Source organism: Cervus canadensis, chromosome 1, assembly GCF_019320065.1.
Source record: "Cervus canadensis isolate Bull #8, Minnesota chromosome 1, ASM1932006v1, whole genome shotgun sequence".
Taxonomy (NCBI): domain Eukaryota; kingdom Metazoa; phylum Chordata; class Mammalia; order Artiodactyla; family Cervidae; genus Cervus; species Cervus canadensis.
Window position 1 is genome coordinate 54,686,944 of NC_057386.1, and position 11,033 is coordinate 54,697,976.

Genomic DNA, 11,033 nt, shown 5'->3' on the forward strand with positions numbered 1-11,033 from the left:
TTTCACTTTCATCAAGAGGCTTTTTAGTTCCTCTTTGCTTTCTGCCATAAGGGTGGTGTCATCTGCATACCTGAGGTTATTGATGTTTCTCCCAGCAATCTTGATTCCAGCCTGTGCTTCATCCACCCCAGCGTTTCTCATGATGTACTCTGCATGTAAGTTAAATAAGCAGGGTGACAACATACAGCCTTGATGTACTCCTTTCCCGATTTGGAACCAGTCTGTTGTTCCATGTCCAGTTCTAACTGTTGCTTCTTGAGCTGCATACAGATTTCTCTGGAGGCAGGTAAGGTGGTCTGGTATTCCCATCTCTTGATAGGAAGAGTTATAAAGCCTGGTAACTAAATGGTTTTTAAAATAAGACAAAACAACAGGCTTCTTGACAAAACTACACCACCAACTGTTAGGAAATCAGAGTCTAGTCAGATCCCAGCAAAGACATAATCAAGGCTAACAAGTCCATGGAGAACCTAAATGACAGATAATACAAAGGACATTTATAATCGCCTTTGACAGGCTCTCATCACTTCACCGTGATCAAGTGGAAATGTAATATATGAGGATCCATTGTTAAAGAGTTTATTGGTAAACAAATACTTACCTTTGACAGACACTGGATATTTCTTTCTGTGACTAGTTTCTCTCATAATTAAGTGTGGCTTAAGTTTATATTAAAGTCTGTTCTGAAGCATTAACACACCACTCCAGTGCAGTGAGTGAGTATGAGGTAGGGTGCCTGGGCCATTAAATAAAGAACTCAGGGAAAGCTGCATGAAGCTATCAAGAATCAAAGGCCAAGTCAAATAAGCCCAAGAAGCAGGAACTCTGCCCCTGAGGTGAGGAGCTCTTCTGGCTCCTAACCTGTGACTGTCATCCCTACTCTGGCACGGGTCTCAGACTCACTTGCTCTCACATGCTGGTATGGAAATCGGGAGGCGAGGACGAAACAGTTACCAGAGGTGGAACAGGGAATAGGCAGCGAGCTGTGAGCAAGGCCTGAGCGGTCAGATGACCTGCAGGGGAGAAAGTGTGGGGCCTCAAAGAGCGATGGGGGCACGAGACACAACACTGGGGAACAGAGTCCTGATTCGTCCCGGGAGGGAAGGAACCAGGACGGAGGAAGTGACGGACCAGGGACGAGAAGCCACCGCAGAAAGGGCGGGGAAGCTGTCTGCAACACAGAGAGACAAAGGCATCACACAGAATCCACAGCTGTCAGAAGGTGAAACGCCGCATGCTGAAATTCGGAAAGCGGCGTAAAGTCACCTTCTGCCCTTAGGTTCCTCAGTCAATTCTCCTAACCTTCAGCAGTCCTGGGATGTCCTCCATTTCAGGGCACAGCTGTATACCTTTCTACCCCAAATCACAATCATTCCCTAAGTCCTTCCTGGATGCTAGGAGAAAGGGGTGGGGGCTGAAGGACACTCAGTCAGTCAACACCTGATACCCTAGATCTTCCACCACAAAGAAGTTGAAGACAGAAATGAAACACAGTGACTGTACTTTCAAGGGGCGTGATTTGTCCAGAGAAGCAAGGTGGCGAGGGGCAAGGGCATGGGATTTAGAATCTGAAACCTGAACTGAAATCTTGCCTATGCTACTTAAAACTTAGAGGAAAAAAATAAAAAACATCGCTTAACCTCACCAAGCATCAGTTTCTTCATCTGAGAAGTGGAGTCAACAATACAACTTCTTCACAGGGTTGTTGAGAGCATCAGCCAAAGTGAAAGTGAATGTTACTCAGTCGTGTCCAACTCTTTGTGACCCAACAGACCGTAGTCTGCCAGGCTCCTCAGTCCATGGGATTCTCCAGGCCAGAATCCTGGAGGGGGCTGCCTTTCCCTTCTCCAAGGGATCTTCCCAACAACGGGACTGAACCCAGATCTCCCACATTGCAGGCAGATTCTTTACCGTCTGCGCCACCAGGGATGCCCAAGAAGACTGGAGTGGGTGGCCTACCCCTTCTCCAGCAGATGTTTCTGACCCGGAAATCAAACCGGCGTTTCCTGCATTGCAGGCAGATTCTTTACCAGCCAAGCTACCAGGGAAAGTACCAGGCAAAGGTGTATTTCCATCACCAGCCCACCATTCTCCTGTTTCCCCCGAGCGCCTTATCCTCTCTCCATTCCCTCCACTCCGTGAGCTCCCTGAGGAGGCGACCATGATGAAGGAGAGGGGAGAGGTCCTAAAAGGTGGAGGAGAAAATCCCTCTAAAACTGTATTCTGACCCTAACTTGTAGGGTTTCTTCAGTGACAGTATCATTAAGGCTTCATTTCTTCTCCAAGTAAGCAAGATGTGCTAAGTTCTTTTTCCCCTGAAGCTAGAAAAGGGGGGCGACGCTCAGCCCTGCTCCACAGCCCTCTAGACAGCCATGCCCAGCCTCCTAAGGGCAGTCTGATGCTGGCAGAGGAGCACCACAGCCTGGCATGGCATGGGGCCAGGATGAGGTCAGCAAAGGCACGCAGAAGACACCAGCAAGCACACAGCTCACTCTCAGGCAGCAGGCAGGGTCTGCAAACACACCAACCGAAGTGAGACCGGCCACTCCCCCGGCCACTGCAGGGGGCACACAGCCGGGGTTGGGGGGAAACGGGAACACGTCAGGTAAATGGCCACACCCACATCAAGAAACATGGTCACAGAGCTGCTTCTATCAACAAAGCACTTAACTTAAATTATATCAGGCAGCAGAACTTGGCTGGACCCTAGAGAGCTGCCAGCGCCTCAGAATTCCAGAGGTGTGCAAGCGAGGTGGGGAGCTAACAGGCGGGCGTTTTTCAAGCTTCAGTTCTCCCCACTTGTGACACATACACAGACTTCTTGATCAGCTCAGTTCCTCCAAGTTGTTCATTACCAGTTCTCATCTCCTAACCAGGAAAATAATGATTTTCCAGGAACACTCACTTTCCACCAAATTAAATGCTCCTACAATCAACAAAACTCCCATAATTCTGTAATTCTCAGTAAATGAATCATTTTAATCCATACTGTACATAACTTTTTGCTAACCTATTATCCCAGAGTATTTGTACCCTTTAGACCCAAAATTAGAATTGTGACTGTAACTTGGGCAATCTTAGTCTCCATTTAAAGTACTTACTGACAAGGTGAGTTGGATTTCTTTATGATTGTAGTTTTTGGAAATCCTTTTCTTCAAAGCTTTTACTGCATCTTTTGGCCTACGACAATAAACACAGTAAAATCATCAATGTAGGCAGTGCAGAAAGCAAGTCCGTCTCTGAAAAGCACTGAGCAGCGTGGAAAGAGGAGCGGCGGAGGAGACACCCAAGGTCTGGGCTCTGCTGCCTGACACCGGGCAGATGACTGAACTTGTTACACCCGTCCCCTCACACATCTAGGCAGACAATACCACCTACCTCCTCGTGAGAACCAAATAAAGTATTCAGATGACCATTACCTAGAAAGCACTACATGTGACATGTACTCACACCCACAGCCCTCCCTATGTCAACGCACAGAACCACCTTACATGAAATGAATTTCCAAAAATGTGACCTAAGTTTATTATTAGTTATTTCCTAGGCACCCTATTGCTTTTGTTCCATCGCTAAGCTGTGTCCAACTCTTTACGACTCCATGAACTGTAGCCCGCCAGGCTCCTCTGTCCATGGGATTATTTAGGCAAGAATACTGGAATGGCACCCCACATGCCATCTCCTTCTCTAGGGGATCTTCCTGACTCAGGGATCAAAATCGCATCTCTTGCGTCTCCTGCATGGGCTGGCAAATTCTTTATCATTAGCACCACCTGGGAAGCACCAAGCACCCTACAGGCAGTGGGATATAAGAGGAGGAGTTAGGATTAACTAGGACTAATTGATATGCTACAACTTCATGTTACAAAAGGAAGAACTACGTATAAGTAGACAGTCCAAATTCACTTCAGGATGACCAGTTTTAAGTAAGTAATGCGAATGTAATGTACAACATAATGACTATAGTTAATACTGCTATATGATATATTTGACAGCTATTAGGACAGTAGATCCTAAAAGTTTTCATCATGAGGGAAGACATTGTTTCTGTAATTGTATCAGGTGTAACTGTGATGCTAACTTATTGGAAATTGCTTTGTAATATATGTAAGTCATGTCATTTGCTGTACACTTTAAACTCATACAGTGTTTGCCAATTACACTTCAAAACTTAAAAAAGATACAAATCCTTTTTGCATATTACCTTCTAATTGTGTTATGTTTGCATGGGTAGAATTTCTATTATATCACAATATAATTATATAACATCATGGATACTTACATACAATTGTAACTATTATAATAGATATATTTCTAAAAAAAATCATATATAAAATCTAAGACTAAACTCTTGGAAGAGTTTAAAAGAATAAAGATACTGTTTTAAAAGAAAAATATTGGGGGAATTCCCTGGTAGTCCAGGGGCTAAGACTGTGAGCTCCCAAAGCAGGGACCCAGGTTTGATCCCTGGTCAGGGGACTAGATCCCACATGCCACAACTAAGACCTGACATGGGTAAAGAAATAAACATAAATAAAAAAGAAAAAAATAAGTAGAACAATTTTACACTGAGGTCCCCTTTTTGCACTATCAATGAAGAAGTCAGTGTTATAACTGAAGAAAATGTTCAGAGGAACCAAATACAGTAAATAAGATTATAGAGAAACCACTATAAATACTTTAAAGCACTAGTTAGTACTTTAAGCACTTTCCATTATTAGAGTCAACAATTAAGTGTAATGCTTTCCTCATCAACATCAGTTCAGTTCAGTCAATCAGTCGTGTCCGACTCTTTGCGACCCCCCTGGAATGCAGCTCGCCAGACTTCCCCGTCCATCACCAACTCCCAGAGCTCACTCAAACTCATGTGCATCGAGTCGGTGATGCCATCCAACCATCTCATCCTCTGTCATCCCCTTCTCCTCCGGCCTTCAATCTTTCCCAGCATCAGGGAGGGTCTTTTCCAATGAGTCAGTTCCTAGCATTAGGGGGCCAAAGTATTGGAGTTTCAGCTTCAGCATCAGTCCTTCCAATGAATATTCAGGACTGATTTCCTTTAGGATGGACTGGCTGGATCTCTTTGCAGCCCAAGGGACTCTCAAGAGTTTTCCCGAACACCACAGTTCAAAAGCATCAATTCTTCAGCGCTCAGATCTCTTTATAGTCCAACTCTCACATCCATACATGACTACTGGAAAAACTATAGCTTTAACTAGACAGGCCTTTGTTGGCAAAGTAATGTCTCTGCTTTTTAATATGCTGTCGAGGTTGGTCATAGCTTTTCTTCCAAAGATCAAGCAACTTTTAATTTCATGGCTGCGATCACCATCTGTGGTGATTTTGGAGCCCAGAAAAAATAAAATCTTTCACTGTTTCCACTGTTTCTCCATCTATTTGCCATGAAGTGATGGGACAGGATGGCATGAATGTTAAGTTTTAGTTTTAGATAGAAGGTTAGTTTTCTGAATGTTGAGTTTTAAGCCAACTTTTCCACTCTCCGCTGTCACTTTCATCAAGAGGCTCTCTCTGCCTCTTCATCTTCTGCCATAAGGGTGGTGTCATCTGTGTATCTGAAGTTATTGATATTTCTCCCAGCAATCTTGATTCCAGCTTGTGCTTCATCTAGCCTGGCATTTCACATGATGTACTCTACATATAAGTTAAATAAGCATGATGACAGTATATAGCCTTGATGTACTCCTTTCCCTATCTGGAACCAGTCTGTTGTTCCATGTCCAGTTCTAACTGTTGCTTTTTGACCTGCATACAGATTTCTCAGGAGGCAGGTCAAGTGGTCTGGTATTCCCATCTCTTTCAGAATTTTCCACAGTTTATTGTGATCCACACAGTCAAAAGCTTTTGGCTTAGTCAATAAAGCAGAAGTAGATGTTTTTCTGGAACTCTCTTGCTTTTTTGATGTTGGTAATTTTATCTCTGGTTCCTCTGCCTTTCCTAAATGCAGCTTGAACATTTGGAAGTTCACCGTTCACGTATTGTTGAAGCCTGGCTTGGAGAATTTTGAGCATTACTTTGCTAGCGTATGAGATGAGTGCAATTGTGTGGTAGTTTGAACATTCTTTGACATTGCCTTGTTTTGGGATTGGAATAAAAACTGACCTTTTCCAGTCCTGTGGCCACTACTGAGTTTTCCAAATTTGCTGGCATATTGAGTGCAGCACTTTCATAGCATCATCTTTTAGGATTTGAAATAGCTCAACTGGAATGCCATCACCTCCACTAGTTTTGTTCGCAGTGATTCTTCCTAAGGCCCACTTGACTTCACATTCCAGGATATCTGGCTCTAGGTGAGTGATCACACCATTGTGATTATCTGAGTCATGAAGATTTTTTTGTATAGTTCTTCTGTATATTCTTGCCACCTCTCCTTAATATCTTCTGCTTCAGTTAGGTCCATACCATTTCTGTCCTTTATTGTGCCCATCTTTGCATGAAAAGTTCCCTTTTTATCTCTAATTCTCTTGAAGAGATCTCTAGTCTTTCCCATTCTATTGTTTTCCTCTATTTCTTTGCATTGATCACTGAGGAAGGCTTTCTTATGTCTCCTTGCTATTATTTGAAACTCTGCACTCATCAACATAAACTAAGATAATCTCTTTAGCTGTTCATGATTACTTTAAATGTACAGGAAAATCAAGAGAACCGTATCCCTTACAACAAGTTGTAATTCAGAGTAAGTCACAAAATAGCCTTAATGCATTTGTTTAAACTTCAACTGCTTAAAGTTTAAGAAGTGTAACAAAAGATATCATATTGTTTAAGAACTCAGCATAAACATGGATGAATTGGCATTCAGCAGAAAAAATTGTCTTGTGACAGGCAGAGGAAAACAACTGTTAGATTATTTCCTGGTTGATAATGACAACTGCTCAGAGAGTTCACCACCAGGAGTCCACTAGCTTCTTCACAATATTTTCCAGTTACAGTAACATAAAATATTGGCAATCACAGCAAGAAGAATTCCTAATGAAGGAAAGAATATCTCCCCTTCTCTTTAAAGAACAAGGGATTTGAGCCTCACAGAGACAAAATTTGAAATTATTAAGGAAAAGGCAAAGAGAAAAATTATAATGGATTCTCAGATATTCCACATGCTGAAAAAACCAGCTGTCCTAATATTTCAACCTGACATGTCTTCAAAAGGCAGTGGGTGCTTAAAAGGTGATGGAAACACTATTTCAACAAGAAAAACAAAGTCTGCAAGAGAAAACTTGAGTTTGCAGGAGAAAACACACTGTAGTTCTGACGCTTCTTATGAGAGACAAACACATGAACCACACTGAACTCACCCATCGTGGGTGGTGTTAATTATGTCACAGATGTGCATGAACTGGCCCCAGTCTTCCGTCTGCACTCCAGCAAACGTAGCCTTCTCTGCAAAGAAAAAGTTATGTTGAGTCTGAGCTACAACAGAATAAAACATGTCTCAAAAAAAGGTGAAAGTGTTAGTCACTCAGTCACGTCCGACTTTTTGTGACCCCCACGGACTGCAGCCCACCAGGCTCCTCTGTCCGTGCAATTCTCCAGGCAAGAATACTGGAGTGGGCCGCCATTCCTTTCTCCAAGGGATATTCCCAACCCAGGGATTGAACCTGGGTCTCCTGCATTGCAGGCAGATCCTTTACTGTCTAATGTACCAGAGAAGCCCCAAACATGTCTGGTTTTCCAGAAACCTGCCTGGGGTTTCCTAGCAAGCACCATTAAGTTTATATCACCAAAAGGGGGAGAGTTTTTTTTTTGAGCAATTCCCAGTAATTCAAGAATCAGTCAAGATCCAGGTTCAGAGTGCTGCTGTTGCCACAGTAATAAATGACCTATTAATAAAAGCTGCAGGGCCAGACCAGCCCACCTAAATCTCCATCTGCCTGCCTGTCTTTCAGAGAAGGACAGACACCCACAAGGTGAAGTGCATACTGCCAAGTATTTTATCTTACGCAACTTCATTTAACCCACTGTCAGAGATGATGACATAGAAGTTCAAGAAGGTTAAGGAAACTACCCAAGGCCACAAGTCAATACAAGGTAGAACTAGCATCAAATCTAGGTTGTTTTTGTTGGCTTTTTTAAAAGTCATTTATTCTCCATGGCCGAGTGGTGTTGAGAAAAAGAGAGATCTACTGAAACTGTGTACTTGTCAGCACCTGTATTAACCAGTGCTGCACCAGACATACTTGAAGGTTCCTGTACCTGGAACCCCATCATTAAACAATCAAATAGTTTTTCCCTGTCCAGACAGCCTCCTTAAGAATACAGAATACCACCTGCAAATGGGATCATAGAACACTCAACCTGAGTGATCTTAACATCTTTCCTACAAGGAAAGGAGAATATTCCTGAGCATGAAAACATGAGGACCAACAGGGAAAGGAGCAAAAATTAATTAAAAGGATTAAGAAGAGGATAAAGGTTTGGCTGGTGGAACTCCAAAGCCAAGCCTGCTCCCCATCCAAGAGAAGCACTATCTGCATTTGGCATTCAAGATGGACAAAGCTTACCAACCTAGTGTTTACTCACAACGGTCTTTCAGCCAGTTTCTTTGCTCCCCATCCCAGGCTCCTTCCTCCCACCTTCCCATCTTCTAGAAATCTCCTACTAACCCTTCAAAAGCCATGGCAGAGTTAAGTTCTCCCTTTTCATAAGTTTTGGGTGTTTTACATTTCTCTTCTATCGCAAAGGTACTGTACTAGAATCACTTCCCCATATATGTATGCATCTTCCCCAAACCTTGATGGCTGAGACCAGGTCATGCCTGTGCCTGCTTCAGGCCCAGGCATACAGTTGGTGGTCAGTAAACGTGCATACCACCAAAGAATAAATCAAACTATGAAGATGCATTCCGACTCCATTTCTGGTCAGGGTTTATCTTAACACCCGACAGAGAAAAAGCCAGCAACAGTTTGGAAAGCCTTTCCTCCTCAATGGAAGTTACACTCACTATCTCATAAAGTTGTGGGAACCAAGCTTCAGGTTGGGTGGCGTGTTCTTTTTAAAGAGCAGTTAACTAAACTGCAGGCTAAACTGCCCATATCTGAGCTTCCTTGTTATAACTACCAGGCTCTCCTGATTTCCTCGTCCCACTAAGTTCGCCGACATGATCACGCTCTGATTGGCACCTGCGGGCACGGGTGCCACACTCTATTCCCGAGGGAGGCACGGAGCCAAGCGGACAGGGAGCGGCGTCGGCGAGCAGCCCCGGGCCGGGCTCCGGCTTCCGCGTACGTCGCCGGGGGCGCGCCCACGGGAGAGCCAAAGGAGTCGGGGAGACACCTGCGTGGCCCTCGGTGGCCCGCAGAGGCCTCTGCTGTCCCCAGGAGAGAGCCTGGCCTCCCCTTCCTTCGCTCCTGTGCTCAGCATGTCCCTCCTCTTTGTTCCTCCCGAAAAAGGAGCTCGGGCTGTAACGGCCTGGAAACCGCGAGCACGCGTCTGGACACCTGCCTGTGCCGGCGAGGTCACTGCACTCACCCTCCTGGAACCTTCCCCTCGCAGAGCGGGCACAACCCTTGGCTCGCTCCCGTAGAGGTTCGCCCTGCCCCAGAGGGTGGCACCCCCGCGGAGGGCCAGGCCCGCCGCCCCCGCCCCCCGGGCCACCTGTCCGCTCCCACGCCCACCCGCCCTGGAAGGCGCTGGGGAACAGAGGGAGCCGGGCTTCGAGACAGACGGGCCGGGACAGGGGTGTCGCCGCACCGGCCGGCGCGGGCCCGAGAAAGTTGCGGGGAGGCGGGGACCTCCTCGAGCCGGGACCCACGCGGTCCCGTGCGGCGGGGAACGGAGTCGGGGCGCGGGGCCCCCCTTACCTATTAGCTGGCCCAGGGAGCTCGCGTACGGGTCCCGGTGACTCCTGCCGAACGCCATGGCTGTGCCGCGAGCCCGCCCGGCCTCAGCAGCTCGCGACTCCTCCCGCACAGCCCCGGCTCCTCCCCCGGCCGCTGCGGGGCGCCGGGCGGGGCGGGCAGGGGCGGGGTCCCAAGGGGGCGGGGGTCCCAGGAGGGGGCGGGGCGGGGCGGGGCGGAGTCTAGGGAGGGGAGGGGCGGGGCGCGAAGGGAGGGGCGGGGCGTGAGGCGAGGGCGCAGAGGGGGCGGGGCCCTGAGGGGCGGGGCCGGGGTCCTGAGGGGGCGGGGCGGGGTCCCCCACGGGTCAGCCGCGCGCCCACCTGCCGCGCCCCGGGGACAGGCCTCAAGGCCCCGGGGGCGGCCGCTGGGGTCGAGGGCCCGAGCGCGGATCCTGCTGCTCTCGGGGCTGGGCGCTGCCGTTCTCGACGCCTCCTGCGCCCCCTTGTAGAGAAGAAAACAATGAGTTAACACAGACTTCAGGTCACGGTGAACATTAGCCACGTAACCCGCCCAGGTCAGCGTCTGGCACCCACAGAACAAATGTTTAGCCACTGAGGGAATCGAGCGCCTGGAAATATTTTACCCCGCCCTGCTTATTGACCTGGCCCCGAGATCCGGGAGCGAAGGCGTGTCCGTCGCCCTTAGGCTGCAGGTGAGGGTCAGGAGGGCGGACTGGCTTCAAACGAGGCGCTGGCCGTCGTCTCGACCCCGTTTCCTGAGGGACCGCGTGGCGCCGCCAAGCGAGCTCCGGGCTCCTCCTGGGAACTCTCCTCAGGCGAAGCTGTGGAAAGGAAAGGGCTTTCCTTCTGCCCCGGCAGACTCTTCAGCCCTAGAACTGCTTTGTAATGTAAATCCGAGCTTGAGCTCTTCGACTGCTTCCCGGTTGCCTTTCCCTCTTCTGGGGCATTCGATGAACCTCTGATTGGCTAGGCGACAGTCTCCCGTGACGCCAGGGCCTGCTGGAGGCTGGGTGTCTCCAAGGTGATGGCGGTTCTCCAGGTCTCACTCCCTGCGGTCTGGTTGGGCCCAGCTCTACGAACCCTTCTTTGGTCCTGGAAATGGTGAGGAGATCTGCCTTATGTTCCTAGTCATATATGTAAGCATATAAATCAAAACCAATCCCAGTGTGCACCAAGGGGCTAACTCACTTGGGTGTTTTGCTCTAATTTATTTCTGATTTTACTTGAC

The 11,033-nt window shown here is 47.6% G+C and overlaps 1 protein-coding gene across 1 annotated transcript in view; it reads right to left on the minus strand.

Moving 5' to 3' along the window:
• The window catches only part of TOM1L1 (target of myb1 like 1 membrane trafficking protein), a 61,469-nt gene extending 51,500 nt beyond the window's left edge, over positions 1 to 9,969 (minus strand). The window contains 3 exon segments of the mRNA XM_043483643.1: positions 3,102 to 3,180; positions 7,305 to 7,389; positions 9,810 to 9,969. Coding sequence (XP_043339578.1) covers positions 3,102 to 3,180; positions 7,305 to 7,389; positions 9,810 to 9,867 — 222 coding nt within the window. The 5' untranslated portion in view covers positions 9,868 to 9,969.
• Between the last annotated feature and the right edge of the window lie 1,064 nt (positions 9,970 to 11,033).